Source organism: Hypanus sabinus, chromosome 3 (assembly GCF_030144855.1).
Source record: "Hypanus sabinus isolate sHypSab1 chromosome 3, sHypSab1.hap1, whole genome shotgun sequence".
In the NCBI taxonomy this organism is placed as follows: Eukaryota; Metazoa; Chordata; class Chondrichthyes; order Myliobatiformes; family Dasyatidae; genus Hypanus; species Hypanus sabinus.
The window spans coordinates 48,986,718-49,004,871 of NC_082708.1; the positions used below are offsets into that span (position 1 = coordinate 48,986,718).

Consider the following 18,154-nt stretch of genomic DNA (forward strand, 5'->3'; position numbering starts at 1 on the left):
AACTGGAGAGTGTCGTGGTTTAAAGTCGAAACACTCTGTGAAGGTTGGGAACCACCTGATAACATTTGCTCCTGGCTGAAGGCCACAGTTACCTCATAAGGAATCTGGAGAATGCACCCTAACAGGTGTATGTAACAAGTAACAAGTTTCAAAGTTAGATGATAACAGGCTTAAATAAAAACAACGGCTTTGAAGGTTTTAAGGCAGACACATAGACTCTTGATAAGCAAGGGGTTATAAAAGTCACTATGGGTAGGCCAAATGTGGAGTTATGGTTACAGTTTGATTATGCATGATCTTAATAAATGGCAGAACAGGCCCATCGGGCTGAGTGCCTATTCCTGCTTCTAATCTGGATGTTTATCATAGTCATGTTTCCTGAGTCCTAGCTAAAGCATCAAGCACCCATTTACACTATTTATAAACTAATCCCATTTTATCCTTGCTAACCCCAGATTCTGCTCTTTACCTGCACATTAGGGATAATGTCTTTGAGATCCATGTGATCACAGGGGTGCTAACTCTATATAGGGAGCACTGGAATCAGTAGACACTCCAGAAGATTGTGGCAGGACCATAAAAAACATGGAACCATTCCCCATATCTCAAAAGCTAGTTTGTGGCAAAAGCAGATATTGATGATGAAATTCACCGCCACTTTCAAAATACTAGTATTATTTTTTTGGATAAGGGGGAAAAAATAAACTAGTTGTAACTCAGCTAGGTTCAAACTGCCCCAGAGAATTAGACACTTATTCAAGGTAGCACTTCAGTCCAGGAACAAGACAATGTTACATTGTCAGAAATGGAGACCTTGTGCAAGAAGTCTACCTTATTCTAATTGCTTATTGAGATGCTGAAATGCACTAGACAAAAGCTTGTTTTCTAAAACAGAACCTGTTTTTGTATAAAATGTTGATGCACTGTTTTGGTGCAAACAGGGTAACGGAGTAGAAAATGAGTGGCTGTACAGTGCTGAAGGACAAGCTTAAATCAGCAAGACCAAGCGAGTAAATAAAATAAAATCATCAGGTCATTCATATTTAGAAGCAGCACCGCTGTAAGAAAAGCAGAAACATGATGTGATAATTTATGTAAAGTTATGTAAGAATAGCAATCATAAGTTGCTAACTAAATGTTCTAGACTAAGAATAAGGGAAACCAGAATTGAATACTTAAAAATTAAAATCCGTCAAGGTCACCCATCAAGTGTAATTTGTGTATTCTATGTGGCACACTAATAGTAATCAAACATTGAATTTTCTATTCCAACACTGCAGTGGAATCAACTTCATTTTCCACACTTTAAAGAGGAAAACAAGTAATTACAAATTTCACTGTCAAAAACTATATTCAAACACCTTGCTCAGTTATCTTTTCAATATTTAACTATATTCATTTTTAAATCAAGTCATCCTACTATTTTTTTTATTTAAGATCTGCTAGATATTTACTTTATTCCCTGGCTAAGTTCTCAATGCAGTCATTTCAAAATTTGGAGAACATGCACTCTTAGTTAATAACTTTCTATCAATGCTTAGGTTCACACAATTTAGGTACAGATGAAAACATAGAATCAATTACACAACCATAAATTATTCCTCCCTATTCTATTGAGAAACAGGTCAAGTATGAAAAAATTTCAAGCTTCAAAATGAATCATTATCAAAAGATTTTTATGCATTCTCTACATTAGAAGATAAATCTTCTCTTCTTCTAGTTTTAGCCCTAACTGCAAATTATTTAATTTTAAATCTGAAACCCAATGGCTATACAGCGAGATTAAGTTTAGTAAAATATATTTGGAACTTTCATTTTGATCTTTTTTGAAAAGAAACCTATTTACAAAATCTCACATTGCGTCGAGCACCAATGTGAAGAAAAGACACAGAACTAAGAGAAAGCCACAATTAGCTCCTTATGTCCGCTCTACCATTCATTGCAATGGCTACTGTTTCATCACAGATTATTGTAGATGACAGGTGGACCTTAATCAGTTAGGGAAGTGGGGCAAAGAGTGGCCAATGGATTCAATATAGGTAAATGTGGGTGATGCGTTTTGGAGAGTCAAATCACTGTAGTATTTGTACTATATATGGTAAGGCACTAGGAGTGTAATGGAACACAGGGAACTAAAGGCACACACACATTATTTGTTGAAATCATCACAAATAATGAAAAGTAGAACAGAGGAATCTTGGGGGTCCATGTCCATAGACTCCATGGAGTTGACACACAAGTTGATAGGGAGGTTATGTTGTGTTGGCCTTTATTGTTAGGGAGATAACGTTCAAGATGTAATGTCGGACCACACATGGAGTATTAAGTTCAGGTCTGGTACTGACCTGTAGGAAGCTTTAGAGAAGGTGCAGAGATTTGCAAGGATGCTACCTGGATTGGCAAGCATATCTTAAGGAGGGATGACTGAGAGAGCTGGGGTTTTTGTCTTTGGAGCGAAGAAGGATGAATGGTGAATTAACAGAGGCATAAAAGATGACGAGGCATGAACAAAGTGGACAGGCGGCGACTTGGTCTAATATGACAGGGCATAATTTTAAGGTGATTGTAGGAAAGTATAGGGGGGATATCAAAGGTAGTTCCTTCAACATTGAATGATAGTTGTGTGGAACCCACTGCCAGGATGGTGGTAGAGAGTTATATTAAGGACATTTAAGAAACACTTAGATAGGCATATATTGTAGATAAAAGAAAAATAGCAGGCAATGTGGGAGGTAAGATTTAGATGGATCTTAGAGTAGGTTAAAAGGTAGGCACAACATTGTGGGCCGAAGTGCCTGTACTGTGATGTAGTGTCCCATGCTAAATATTGTAAACGTCTAACTGAAGTTAAGGATGTTCAACATCATTCTTTAACAATTCATTTGTTCGGAGAGGATTGCTTCAATGTACATTTATAACACAACAGGATCAGTATGCAGCAAACACCTATGGCAAGTTGATGAGAGGAAAAGAAAAACTGCAGGAAAAAGAAAGACAGAAGATGGTTGATTTTCTTGGATCTCTGGTAGAGAGCATGAAGAAGCTGGACAACTTCTTTCTCAATGGGATGAAGGATAATATAAAGTCCAGTTCCTCCTCATTCACACTTCCCACAACAAAAAAGTCATATTAGTATAAATGTCAATTTCTCAGGTTACAGAATACCACTTACCCTGTGTTTTTCTTTTATTTTTTTTCTGTACTCTTCTTTGTCATATTTATCCTCCTTACGAAGCCTCTCTTTCGCCATCTCCATATTTATTCCCCCTGCATCATCATCGTCTGTGATATTCTCCACTTTGCTTTTTTGCATGGGTGGCCACTGCTGAGCCACCTACAGTATAAAAAGTGGACAACTGTGAATGGCAGGAAGAACAAACTGGCGCTGAATTAAATTTGATTACTTTTCAAATATAAAACAGCATCACAAAAACAGAATTGTAAACACTACCTTGAATTTGCATTAAAAAAATAACAAAATTAGCATAATAAATTCAGATTTATAGATTAATTAGTTGCCTAAATTCAAAGACCAATGTAAGCAGTTAAGTTTCAGCTCATTGTTAAAATCAAGAATTAGGGCTTTAAAATATTTAAGAACATTATGTAAGAAATTCCTAACAAAAATTAAAACAACAGCTTTATGTTAGAGAGCAATTTTAAATGTAATATCATTGTAACTTAATAAGTACTGCTAACATACAATGAAAACCCCAACTTAAAAGCACTAAGCCTCCAGAATAAATTGAACTGCCCAAAAAAAGTTAATCCGAGTAATAAATTCTTTCAAAACATTCCTAAATGTAATCAAGAAAATGAGGCATAAATTAGAGAAAGGAATTTTTTAATTTGGGGAAATCAATGTTTCACAGTTAGGTATGTTCTTAAGTATTTAGTATCAACTCATCCAGCACATAGAGAGCACTCTGACTGGTTGAATCACTGTCTGGTATGGAGACACCAAGACACTGGATTGAAAGAGGCACCCGGTTACAGATTCTGGCCGGTCCATCACAGGTACACACCTCCTACAACTGAAGGCATCTTCAAAGACCAGTCATCAGTTAGACCACCCCCCCCCCATGTGGGATTGCCTTCTCCTCATTACTACCATCAGGGAGGAGGCACAGGAGCCTGAAAACACACAATCAACATTTTAGGAACAGCTTCTTCCCATCTGGCATCAGATTTCAGATTGGTCTGCTCAATGAGAATATGAATGATTAACTCACTCAATACACTATGGCCACCTTCTTCCCAGCCCCACCCACCACAAGTCATACATCATAGAAGCCAGCCATCCAGTCCACCATCTCCAAGATGACCCATGGATATACGCCTCCATATAAATCCCATCTTCCAGAACTTCACCCATACACAAGATGACAGCGCACACAGATGCAGCGGCCTCTCGGGTGCCAACCAAAGGTGCTTTTTTCTTTGTAAAATTTGTTTTTTTTTTATGATCCAAAGACAATTCAACTCCAAACATTCGAGACTGCAGGGCTACTCCATCAGTGAGCTGCTGATTGATCGGAATAGCTGACTGGTGTCGGTAACAGAGTCAGCCAAGGTTAGGATTTGAGGGGGGTGGCGGGGGAGAGCCGGCTAAGGTATCAAAGGCTAAGGGGTCGGAGGTTACGGTTTGGGTTCAGAGGAGCTGGCCTGGCTGCAGACTGTGTTACTCCCTGCTACTCAGAAGCATCGGAGTTGATGCAGTTTAACCGTGGAAGTTTGTCTCGGACATTTCACTTGTGATCATAAGACTCTGTTGGAGATCACATCGTTGGAGCCTCCCTGCCCTCTATTGTGGACCTGTACTCTTCCAGGTTGAAGAAGAGGGCGGAGAACATCATAAAGGACTCCTTCCATCCTGCGCACGGACTGTTTGAACTGCTTCCGTCTGGTAGGCGCTTCAGGTCCCTCCAGACTAAGACTAATAGGCACTGGAGAAGTTTTTTCCCTACTGCGGTCACTTTGCTGAACAGTTAACAGTCGGCTAACTATTACTTGGATTGCACCACCTGTACGTATAACCTATATTTTCATTTATATTTATCATTATTATTGTTATGAGCAGAGAGACAACATCTGCCGGAAGTAAATTCCTTGTATGTGCACAGGTACTTGGCGATTAAAGTCTGATTCTGATTCTGAATGATAATGTAAATTGCCATAGGCCTGTTTCCCTTGACTGGTGGAGGGACAGTCAACATGAGAGCTCTCAGTTGTAGTGAGATCTTGGTCACGAGCCTCAGAGTTTCCTACAGCTGCACACCAGGTGGAGCTCGGTTGGGACCTGGCCTTGTCCTTTGGTGCTTCCCTCCGGTGTTCGAGTGGTGGAATGACAGGCTGGATTGCATGTGTCTGTACACTGCTGGGTACATACATATACACACTCGCGCATATATAGAACATAGAATAGTACAGCCCATTACAGGCCCTTCGGCCCACGATGTTGTGCCAACCCTCAAACTCTGCCTCCCATATAACCCCCCCCCACCTTAAATTCCTCCATATACCTGTCTAGTAGTCTCTTAAACTTCACTAGTGTATCTGCCTCCACCACTGACTCAGGCAGTGCATTCCACGCATCAACAACTCTCTGAGTGAAAACCCTTCCTCTAATATCCCCCTTGAACTTCCCTCAACTTACCTTAAAGCCATGTCCTCTTGTACTGAGCAGTGGTGCCCTAGGGAAGAGGCGCTGGCTATCCACTCTATCTATTCCTCTTAATATCTTGTTCACCTCTATCACGTCTCTTCTCATCCTCCTTTTCTCCAAAGAGTAAAGCCTTAGCTCCCTTAATCTCTGATCATAATCCATACTCTCTAAGCCAGGCAGCATCCTGGTAAATCTCCTCTGTACCCTTTCCAGTGCTTCCACATCCTTCCTAGTGAGATGACCAGAATTGGACACAGTACTCCAAGTGTGGTCTAACCAGAGTTTTATAGAGCTGCATCGTTACATCGCGTCTCTTAAACTCTATCCCTCGATTTATGAAAGCTAACACCACATAAGCTTTTTTAACTACCCTATCTACCTGTGAGGCAACTTTCAGGGATCTGTGGACATGTATCCCCAAATTCCTCTGCTCCTCCACACTACCAAGTATCCTGCAATTTACTTTGTGCTCTGCCTTGGAGTTTGTCCTTCCAAAATGTACCACCTCACATTTCTCCGGGTTGAACTCCATCTGCCACTTCTCAGCCCACTTCTGCATCCTATCAATGTCTCTCTGCAATCTTCGACAATCCTCTACACTACCTACAACACTGTCAACCTTTGTGTCGTCTGCAAACTTGCCAACCCACCCTTCTATCCCCACATCCAGGTCGTTAATAAAAATCACGAAAAGTAGAGGTCCCAGAACAGATCCTTGTGGGAAACCACTAGTCACAACCCTACAATCTGAATGTACTCCCTCCACCACGACCCTCTGCTTTCTGCAGGCAAGCCAATTCTGAATCCACCTGGCCAAACTTCCCTGGATCCCATGCCTTTTGACTTTCTGAATAAGCCTACTGTGTGGAACCTTGTGTATACATACACGCACACATACTTCTCTTCGGTTGTCCATCAAAATCCGATGACGATGTCCACTCCTTTAACGGTGAGATCTTTGATGACTATACAGTCCTATCCTGGACCCACAAGCTCTATTGCAGGTGGGACATGTATATGTGGTAGTGGTGGTAGTGATGGCAACCATGGCTGTATTTCTCCTGGCTCTCCTCTGCTGTCGTCTGGTTGTTCTTTCCATCTCCAGAATACAAACCCCATCCTTACACAGCTGTCGCCAAGTGTTACGGTCAGCAACACCATCCTCCAGGTCCTCAGGTCTGATCTTGCCCTTCCTTAAAGCATTCTTCATCTGATCCTTATAGGGCTTCTTCAGCCCTCCAGCTGAGCGTCGACCGTAATGTAACTGGCTGTATAACACTCTGTGGGGTAGCTGACATGGGGGCATCCTTATCATATGCCCCAGCCACTGTAACTGACGCTGGGTGATCATAGCCTCAATACTTCTGCAGTTTACAAGTATTTCAGTGTGAGGCACCTGCTCAAGCCAGTTAATTCCTTGGATGCGCTGGAGGCAGCTTATATGGAAGTGCTCCAAGAACTTGATGTGACGGCTGTAGGTTACCCAAGCTTCACAGCTGTAAAGGAGGGTGGTGACACAGACCGCTTGGTACATGGCGACCTTTGTGGAGGGACGAAGGCTCCTGTTCTGAAAGACTCAACGCCGAAGTCTCCCAAAGGCAGCTGATGTCTGTTTAATGCTCTGGATGTCGTCGTCAATGCCGCTATCCTCAGAAAGAATGCTCCCCAGATATTTGAAAGATGGCCCTACTGACAGCTTTTCATCACCAACAGTGAAGGCAGGGAGAGTGGGTGGGGCAGTGCACTCCATTACCGAAAGACTAATGACCCTCCATATCCCTCGGCAAAGAAATGTTATGCTACGTTTCTCAGTGCCTATGTGTCAACTTTGCCATCTGAGAACGAGGCCAAGGAATGTTTTTATCAGACACTGGAAGAAGCTCTTTGTTGGATCCCTAAGAATGATAAGGTCCTTTTGCTCGGCGACTTCAGCACTAGGGTGGGACAGAACGACAGGATACAGAGTGGAGTGCTAGGTATAGGCATGGTATTGGCAAGGTGAATGAAAATTGCATGAGGCTACTTACTCTTTGCTCTGAGGATAACCTTACCATAACCAACACCATCTTCCAGCAGAAGGCAAAATACAAGACCTTGTGGATGCACCCTCGCTCTAAACACTGAGACACACACGCATATGTGCACACACACACACACACACACACACACACTATATTTATATATGCACACACACACACGTAAGTTTTTCCCGAGTGAATATGCTTCTTTGAATTTGTTGCTCACTCTTTTTGAATGTTTGCTTGCTATTTTGATTGCTTTGCACCATTGCCTAGAGGAACACTGTCTCGTTCAGCTATATCTATGTATGGCCTGAATGATAATAAAACTTGATTTGATTTGATTTGATTTGGAAGCACTTCAGTGCCTTGGGAGAAGGAGATTAAAGAAAATTTCCCTCCCCCTCCCTTCTTCTTCTATTCCCCGCTCTGGCCTCTTAACTCTTCACACCTGTCTGTCACCTCTCTATGGATCCCCTCTCTCTGCGTCCCCTCCTCCTCCCCCCTCCCCCACCTGTCTATTCTGGCATCTTCCCCCTTCCTTTACAGTCTTGTAGAAGGGTCTCAACCCAAAATGTTGACTGTTCATTCATTTCCACAGATGCTGCCTTATCTACCGAGTTCCTCGAGCATTTCATTGGTATTGCTTTGGATTTCCAGCATCTGCAGACTTTCTCATGCTTAAGTTTTGGATTCAGTTTGCTATCGTGCCTCAGATCCTTTTGTGCCCTCCAACTGTGAGGACCTCCACTATCTGGTTCATGCCGCCTTCTCATTACTACCATCGGGGAGGAGCCACACAATTTTAGGAACACCTTCTTAACCTCTGCCAATAGATTTTGGAATGATCCACGAACTCAAGAATGCTACTTTTGATATTCCTTCTTTTGCACTTTTATTTTGTAAGCTATAATAATTTGTACTGTCTTTGCACTATACTGCTGCCACAAAACAAGCACCTTCATGTCACGCAGCACTATGAATATCACACAATCAGGACCTTGTTAAGAGAGATGATACCATTAAAGCATTCAAAATTTTAACAGGGCGTGGCAAATTAGATACATTTGGTGTTTCCCTTCGTTGGCAAGTCAAGAACTAGGAGACAAAACCTAAATGATGGGTTGACCATTCAGAACAGACAAGATTAAATTTTGTCTTTCATTCAAGTAGTAGCTTTTTGAAATTTCACTATTTAATTTCACTGCTACTTCACTGCTTGGAACTCAAATTGCAAAGTATATTCAAGGCAAACTGAAAGATTTCTGGATATTAAATAAATCAAAGGATGTCAGATTAGTGCAGGAAAGAGATGAAGTATTAGCCGTGATTTTACTGGACGGCAGGGGTGACCTACAGTACTTCAGCATTTTTATTACTTATCTGAAACTCACCTCTCCTTCTTCATCAAAAATTATTTTTGTATTCACTTTAAATTTCTTCTTCAAAACTTTCTTTGCTTCTTTGACTTTTGTTTTCTTTGCTGTCGTTTTCTTTAATTTTTCTTTCTGAGGTACCTATGAATTAAAAAGGTAATAAGTATCTTAGTTCAAAACAACCCCACTTTGACTGGCTAATGACAATCAGTTGCTTTACTAAATTACATTAAGCAGCTAGATCGCTTGTGTTAAAATCAATAAAAATCATTAAAAAGCATATGCAGATTATCCTGAGGCAGTGGTCAGTTTGCCTGTAACAATCACTGCTACTTGAAATTTTGGTTTATACAAAAATACCTTGGAACCAATGTTCCATATAAGTGGTACAACAAGAGAATAGCAAAATTCAAAACACCATTAAAGATTTAGCAGAAAAGAAAATCTGTCAGAGAAAATACCTTTTTGTCATTTTTCACCTTCATACCTTGAGACCAATACATCAGAAAAACTATGAAATCAATGGCAGAGAAATGCAACTACTTTTCGTGTGCTGCTGTCTTCAAATGAATGATTGTCAATAGAATTACAAAACCATCTTGTGTTGAATCTTGGCCTAAATAGTTCCCAAAGTCCAAGCTTACTCAGTAAAGAGAACACTGCTCCAAGCAAAAAAAATTGAAACCAGTCTAGAAATCAGAACAGACTACTTTAACAGGGAAAATTAAAGCAGATTTAATCACATCCAATGAGCTAAAGACATCAGCTGTTGTCACAACATTCCTGCACTCACTGTCAACAAAATCAAAAAAATTGATTGTGAACTTCAGGAAGGGGAAATTGGGAGAACATTGAGGGCCAGTGGTGCAAAGAGTGAACAGCTTCAAATTCCTGGGCAGCAACATGTTGGGGGATCTATCCTGGGCCCAGCACATTGACACAATCATGGAGAAGGCAGGCTAACAGCTGTATGTCAATAAGAATTTGTGAAGAATTGGCACATCTCCAAGACTCCAGCAAATTTCTACAAATGTACAGTGGAAGCATTCTGACTGGTTGTATCACCATCTGATATGGAGGTTCCAATGTAAAGGACCAAAAGTCATAGGAGCAGAATTAGGCCATTTGGCCCATCGAGGCTGCTCCACAATTCCATTATAGCTGATTTTATTATCTCTCTCAATCCCATTCACCTGCCTTCTCCCCATAACCTTTGACACCCTAACTAATCAAGAACGTATCAATCTCCACTAAATATATCAATAGCTTGGTCCCCACAGCCATCTGTGCCAATGAATTCCACAAATTCACCACCCTCTGGCTAATGAAATTCCTCCTCACCTGTTCTATATGGATGTCCTATTATTCTGAGGCTGTGTCCTCTGATCCAGGACTCACCCACTAGCGGAAGCATCCTCTCCATATACACTCCATCTACACATTTCAATACCAATAGGTTTTAATGAGATTCGCCTATACTCCAGTGAATACAGACACAAAGCCATCAAATGCTCCTTATACATTAACTCTTTCACTCCTAAAATCATTCTTGTGAACCTCCTCTGGACCCTCTCCAATGTCAGCACATCTTTTCTTAGCTAAGGCACCCAAAACAGCTCAGAACACTCCAAGTGCAGTGTGACTAATGCTTTATAAAGCTTCAACATCACATCCTTGCTCCTGTATTCTAGCCCTCTCGAAATGAATGCTAACATTGTGTTGGTCTTCTTTACACCGACTCAACCAGCAAGTTAAGCTTCAGGGAATCCTGTTAAAGGACTTAAGTCAATTTGCATCACTATTTTTTGTATTTTCTCCTTATTTAGAAAATAATCTACGTCTTTAATCCTTCTACCAAAGTGCATGACCATACACTCCCCTACACTCTATTCTATCTTCCATTTCTTTGCCCATTCTCCCAATCTGTCCAAGTCCTAATGCAGAATCCTATCTTTGTATGTTCGTAAACTCGGGCAAACTTAGCCCTACACCAGTTCCTTGGCCACACATTCATCTGCCAGATCATCCTATTTTCACCCTCACTAGCACTCAGCACAGGGAGCAATACAGAGATCACTACCCTGCAGGTGTTCCTGTTCAGCTTTCTACCTAACTCCCTATATTCTCTATTCAGGATCTCCTCCCTTTCCTACCCATGTCATTGGTACCAATATGTACCAGGACCTCTGGCTGTTCACCCTCCTCCTCTAGAATTCTATGGACCTGACATCCCTGACCCTGGCAACATACCATTTGGGTGCTTCTTTCACATCCACAGAATCACACATCTGCTCCTCCAGCTATGGAATCAGTCTACACTATTGCACTCCTCTCCCGTCTTCTGAGCCACAGAGCAAAATTCAGTGACAGAGGCCTGGTTGGTGCGGCTTCTCCCTTGTCGGTTGTCACCCCAACAGTATTCAAAGCGGCATACTTATTGTTGAGTAGAACAGCTGTCTATTCCCTTTCCCTCCCCTGACGGTCACTCAGGTACCTGACTCCAACAATTAGTAATAAGCACACTAGGAGAAAACTATTGATTTAACCTTCTCTATCTTGTGAATTATACAGAATCCAGGGACAGCGGGGAGGAATACAAATCACTTCAAAATTAGAACACTCAAGTTGAAAGTATGACAGCTTGGCTTCAAAACGCAGCACACAATTTGACTGCAGTCCATACAGCTATGTAATTGTATCTTACAAGATGTCTCTAACTCCTGAAAATGTCCTGAACAATGGACCTCTACTCAAGTATGAACAAGCTATGGATGTCATAATAAATACTCAACATTAGTTTTGTAGCCTGTAATTTTTCCACTGAAATTAATACCTGGATTCTGAACACTTATACTGAATCTGAAATCTTACACTGAGCTATAGGTGTATAATCAGAGTATCTTTCTCTTCTACCAACATAATCGTAAATCTCCAGTTTGGCTGACCTTCACCTCCTGAAGGTAACTGCGTTGACAAGAGGAGCTCATAAATCCAAACACAAAACACATAAATAAAAATTAAAAACCCCGGAGATGCTGGAAATCTAAATAAAAACAAATGCTGGAAACATTTGGCAGATCAGGCACATATATGTGGAGAGGAAGTAAAAGCTGAAGACCCTACTTCAGACCTATAAAAATAAGTTAAACAAATTGATTGATGACAGTGTCACTGTCACTGGCCTTGGGCAACACTGCAATAATTTTACAACCACAAAGCAATACACAAACACATGCGGGAATAAAAGTGAAGTCTATTGATACATTAATTGTTTGGTGAACACTCCACTAGATTGCTTGCCTGTTCATTAGTTTGTGGCTTGACGGTCATGGGTACGTCTCGCCAAAACCGAAGCGCTCCTTCTGGGCCGGTGGTGGGGAAAACTAAAAATGGGCCTCAGTTTATCCCCAGGTGCGGCTGGAGGTAGACCCTAATTGTGGTAGGTGACTGTGAACAAAGTTGAGGAAGGAGTGGTATATCCACAGACTGTAACCAGGAAATCTTTAGGGAGCAGTGACTCAGAAAGGCAGCGTCCATTATTAAGGACCTCCAGCACCCAGGGCATGCCCTTTTCTCACTGTTACCATCAGGTAGGAGGTACAGAAGCCTGAAGGACACACTCTCAGCGACTCAGGAACAGCTTCTTTCCCTCTGCCATCCCATTCCTGAATGGAAATTGAAGCTTTGGACACTACCTCACTTTTTTAATATTCAGTATTTCTGTATTTGCACATTTTTAAAAAATCTATTCAATATATGTAATTGATTTATGTATTTATTATCTTTTATTTATTATTTATTTCTCTCTCTCTCTCTCTCTCTCTCTCTCTCTCTCTCTCTCTCTCTCTCTCTCTGCTAGATTATGTATTGCATTGAACCGCTCTTGCTAAGTTAACAAATTTCACGTCACATGCTGGTGATACTAAACTTGATTCTGATTCTGAAAGACTTGATGAATGCTTTGACCAAACCCACAATATGGTGAGAAAGTTTGTAGCAGATACTGGTAAGGACTGAGACAAATGGCTGCCGTTCTTACTATATGCCTACTGGGAGTGCCTTAAACATCAACAGGATTTTCACGTCTTGAACTGTTGTGTGGGTGGTATGAAGAGGAGCTGGGAGGCACCAACTTCAATGCCCTCAAACAAAGGGATTGTGCAGTATGTAACACTGATGCAAAAACACCAAGAACAGTACAGGGGGAAGCCCAAAAAAACACCTCCAGAAAGCCTAACAAAAGCAGGAGGTGGTCTGAACATTACCCTGCCATAGGGAGCACCTGCCTGTTCAGAAGGTCTTGCTGCCCCAACCGTCCAACTCCAACAAACTCCTGGCTAAGCGGCAGGGACCCTACACCATCCTCCGCAAGATGGGCTTTGTCACTTATGAATTCCATCATCCAGACAAGGGGAGGGACCAGCAAACCTACCATCAAAGAATGGAAAGAGAGAGAGGCAAACACTACAGAGATGGCACTAGTGGTTCGGAAGGTGGAGGAAGATGAAGAAGAGGGGTGTGACGTGGTAACACCAGATACTCTTGAATTTAGATCTCGTGAAGGAAGGCCAAATTGCTGAGCTGCAAAGGGTGACCCAGGAGTATCCAGCCCTATTTTGGCAAAGGGCTGGAAAAACCCAGGTATTACCGCATGCCATCCATTTGAAAGATGCCACTCCAACCCGTCAGAGACCATACCAGGTGCTTGAAAGACTGTTAGAGCCACTAAAGAGGGAGATTACAACTATGAGGGAAATGGTGGTAATCGAACCTTCTAAAAGTGAACGGAACAGCTCAATTGCTATTATTCCCAAAAAGGGTAACTCCCTACGAATCAGCCTGGATTCCAGGAAGCTCAAAGAAGCCTCCCAGTTTGATGTCTACCCTATGCCTCTAAGTGATAACGTTGGAAAGAACTGGAAGAGCCAGGTACATTATAACATTGGATCACTGCAATGACTACTGTAAAGTTCCCCTGGAAGCCCAAGGCCTGGGAGTACACAGCATTTAGGACAGCAATAGGCCAGTACCAGTTCACAGTCATGTCTTTTGGGTGACGTGGAGCACCTGCAACATTTTGCAGATTGATGGACCAGGCTCTGCAGGGCATCTACAGCGACAACTGGAGTGACCATCTCCAGCATCTGTGCCAGATCCTGAAACATATTCATGTTTAGGCTAAATCTACAAAAGTATGACTGGGCAAAGTAAGAGACCCTCTACCCACGCTACCAGCTGGGGGAAGTACAGCCATAAGTGATAAGTTAGAGGCCATACGAATCAGTCAAAGGCCATGAACAAAAAAAAAGCAGGTACAATCTTTCTTGGGGCTCGTTGGGTGGTAAATGCAGTTCATTCCCCAGTTTGCCACCATTGCAGTACTCATGACAAATCTGACCACCGTCTGTGAAAAATCCAGTGGAATGGGCCAAGGACTGTGAAAAGGTTTTCTTCACCCTCAAGGACCACCACTGCCTGTCTCTCAATCTGCAAAGCCCAGATTTTAACTAGTGTTTCCTAGTGCAGGTGGATGCCTTGGCTTCAGGTATTGAAGCTATGCTGGCACAAGGAGAGGCAGGAGAAGAATGGCCAATCCTCTATCTCAGCCACAAACTTCTATCCAGGGAAGTGAGATACTCTACCATAGAAAAGGAGTGCCTTGCCATCAAGTGGGCACGACAGCCTCCGATACAATACTCAAGCAAGAGTTTGACCAGGACATTGACCACCATGAAAGACCAAGTGCCAGAGCGCTCCACGCTCCTTCCAATTCAATATTCACCACGAAGCAGGAAGACAGAACATTATGGCTGGCTATCTGCCCAGATTGCCGAACAGTGGCAATCCTGGAGAGCAGAGTGGTGATGTGACAGAGGGCTCAATCACTGGCCTTGGGCAGCACTGCAATAGCTTTAAATACAAACACATACACGGAATAATAATAATAATAATAAAGTCTATTAACACATGAATGTTTTACGTTTGTTGAGCATCCCATTGGACTGTTTTCGGTTTGGCTGTTCAGGGCACGTCTCAGCACAAACAAGCCACTGTTTCTTGGCTGGAATTATCTGTCAGAAGCTGCATGTGCACAGTGTGTAGAAGGGACAGACAATGGGGTGTGGGGGGTAGCTGGAGACCCTGGCTCTCTTCAGTGCTTGCAAACTAAGTTGGGAAAGGCATGACCATCAGTTGATCTGTGTAAATATTTATAATTAAATATTATATGCACCCTGCTATGTGGCAGAGCCAGTCACTCCCACCCCCCAAGAGACAGAGCTTAAACAATGCCTCTACATCAAAGTGAAGAATGTTTTAACATGATCTAGATCAACTGGAAAATTAGGCAAAAGAACAGCAGATAGAACTTAACTCAACCAAGTGTGAAATGCTACATTTTGGTAAAATTAAAGCAGTGCAGGATTTGCAGAGTAAATAACAGGGCCCTGAAGAGTGCTGTAGAATCAAGAGACCTTGAGGTACAAGTACTGTACATAGTTTCTCAAAAGTGGCAATACATGTAGACAAAGTGATAATGAAGAGCAGCATGTCAGATGGGCAATTGAGTATGTAGTAAGAAAATGGTGAGAGAAACAAACAAAATAAATTGAAAATAACTTCAATAATAAAATGAGTTAAGACTCCATACTTAAGAAATTAAATACATGATTGGATATGTTGTGAAGATTTATGTCCTTTTAAAACTACACAGTCAAAGAAAAGTACAGCACAGAAAAAAGCCCTTCAGCCCATCTAGTCTGTGTCAAACCATTTAAACTGCCTAGATTCAACAACATGCACTTGGGCCATAACCATTCATACCCCTGCTAACCATATACCTTTCAAAACTTCTCTTAAACTTTGAAATTGAGCTCATCTCCATCACCTGCACTGGCAGCTCATTCCACACTCTCACCACCCTCAGAGTAAAGATTCTTCACCTTTCACCGTTCACTGTTAACCCATGACCTCTGGTTGTAATGTCACCCAACCTCAGGGGGAAAAGCCTACTTGCATTTAACCTAACTATATCACTCAATTTTGTACACTCAATCAAATCTCCTCTCGGTTTTCTATGTGCCAAGGAACAAAGTCCTAATCTATTCAAACTGTCCATATAACTCAGGTCTTCCAGTTCCGGCAACATCCTTGTAAATTTTCTCTGGACTCTTTCAAACTTAAATCTGAATTTACCCTTTTCTATCACAGTTAATGGATAAACAATTGGGAACTAGCGCATTTTCTGTCCTATTTTGCCATGTCTTTTTAGTGAAATACCTGTACAGTGGGAGTTTGTGAAGAAGAAATTAAACATTTTCTTGGATCCTGGATTGAAGTGAGCACTTATAGATTATGGAAACTGCTGTTTATAAGAAGGAACACTGGCATCCTGTTACTCTGTGTATAATTTAAGTCATTGAAAAACCCAAAACAGTTTATTAACAGAAGAAAAAGAAAGAGAAAAAAATAATGGAAACTTTTTCTAGAACCAGTTATACAAAATATATTTTAATATACTGATGGCTTTAGTTCATTAACACTCACAATCACATAACAATCAGTAAAATGCTTCTTTTTAAATAAGCATTTTATATTTAAATCAGTAATGTGGGTATGGGCTTACATTGTGCCACATTCTCCTGCTACCTCGATTTAAGATATGTTGTATATTCATTTTAATATTTAAATAGTCAAACTCATAACTCAGTTGTGACTGCTTGAGTTCCCAGGTATTAGTGCAAGAGTTCCTCAGGACAATATTTAATGCAACTGTTTCATAAATGGCATTCTTTTCTTTATAAAGTCATAGGGGAAATGGAAATCTAACAGCTTGCAAATGCTGGAAAACTGACCAAAAAAACAGAAAATGCTGGAAACACTTAGCAAGCCACACACTGGTAGAAAGCCAAAAAATGTTAATGCTTCCCTTCATGAAAACGTAAAAAGAGAGATGAGAGTAAATGAATGGGATTGGTACAGAGAGATAGTTGGGTAACATGACATGGTGGTGCTGCATGAGGGCAAGACAGTGACTACATTTCATTCGTAGTTTAAGGAGATTCAGTTTGTCAACTAAAGCACTCGAAAACTTCAGCATGGAGAGCATTCTGACTGGCTGCATCACTCTCTGGTATGGGGCCCTCACTACACAAGACTGAAAGAAGTTGCAGAAAATTGTAAAATTAGTCAGCTCATCATAGGTTCCAGCCTCCATAGTTTCCAAAACAACTTCGAGGAACAGTGCCTTCGAAAGGCTGCATCCATCATTAAGGATCCCCACCACCCAGGACATGCCCTCTTCACAGTGTTACCATTGGGAAGGAGGTACAGAAGCCTGAAGGCACACACTCAATGATTCAGGAACAGCTTTTTCCCCTCTGCCATCTGATTTCTAAATGGATATTGAACCCATGAACACTACCTTACTATTTTTTATATGTTATTTTGTACTAGTTATTTTAACTATATAATAGACATATATACTGTATATACTTCATGCAACTTAGTTTTTCTCTATATTTATTAATCATGTATTCCATTGTGCTGCTTACTGTAAAGTTAACAGACATCATGACATATGTTGGTGATATTAAATCTGATTCTGATAGCATATGTGTAGGGTTTGCCATAGGCAGATAAACAAGGATGTCCAATGAACATAAAGACAGACGAGCACTTCACTTAAAAAGCCTAATGTTTCATAAATGTTCTGCCCTAGTAAAACTGCTGGATAGAAAAAATCCCATCCTAATTTTCAGCTTATTATATTTTAAGCATAATTTATTTCAAGAGAACCAAATTGTGAACACACATACTTCACAAATGCAGTAAGTGAAACCATTTTCTAATGAAGAAAGCTGAATCATTGTTGTGTGTGAATTGAAGCTTAACTGAAGTGTGAATTGACTTCAGAAATTCATTTTGAGTTATTTGACCACCTGATGTGACTAATGAAGTGTTTCTACTCCCCTTGAACATTTGGCATTATTTTCAAAATTGAACTCGTGATTCTAGTGCTTCATCTTTAAAAATACTTTTTGAAAGAGCCAACATTTCAGTAATTAATTTCAGTAATTTATAGCGTGAAAATTTAG

General features: G+C 41.1%; 1 protein-coding gene across 1 annotated transcript in view; it reads right to left on the bottom strand.

The window, feature by feature from the left end:
- Window positions 1-18,154, bottom strand: part of ddx10 (DEAD (Asp-Glu-Ala-Asp) box polypeptide 10) — a 313,215-nt gene that overhangs the window by 108,567 nt on the left and 186,494 nt on the right. The window contains exons 15-16 of the mRNA XM_059964262.1: window positions 9,078-9,200; window positions 3,173-3,334 (exon numbers count right to left, since the gene is read on the bottom strand). Coding sequence (XP_059820245.1) covers window positions 3,173-3,334; window positions 9,078-9,200 — 285 coding nt within the window. The remainder of the gene's footprint in view (window positions 1-3,172; window positions 3,335-9,077; window positions 9,201-18,154) is intronic.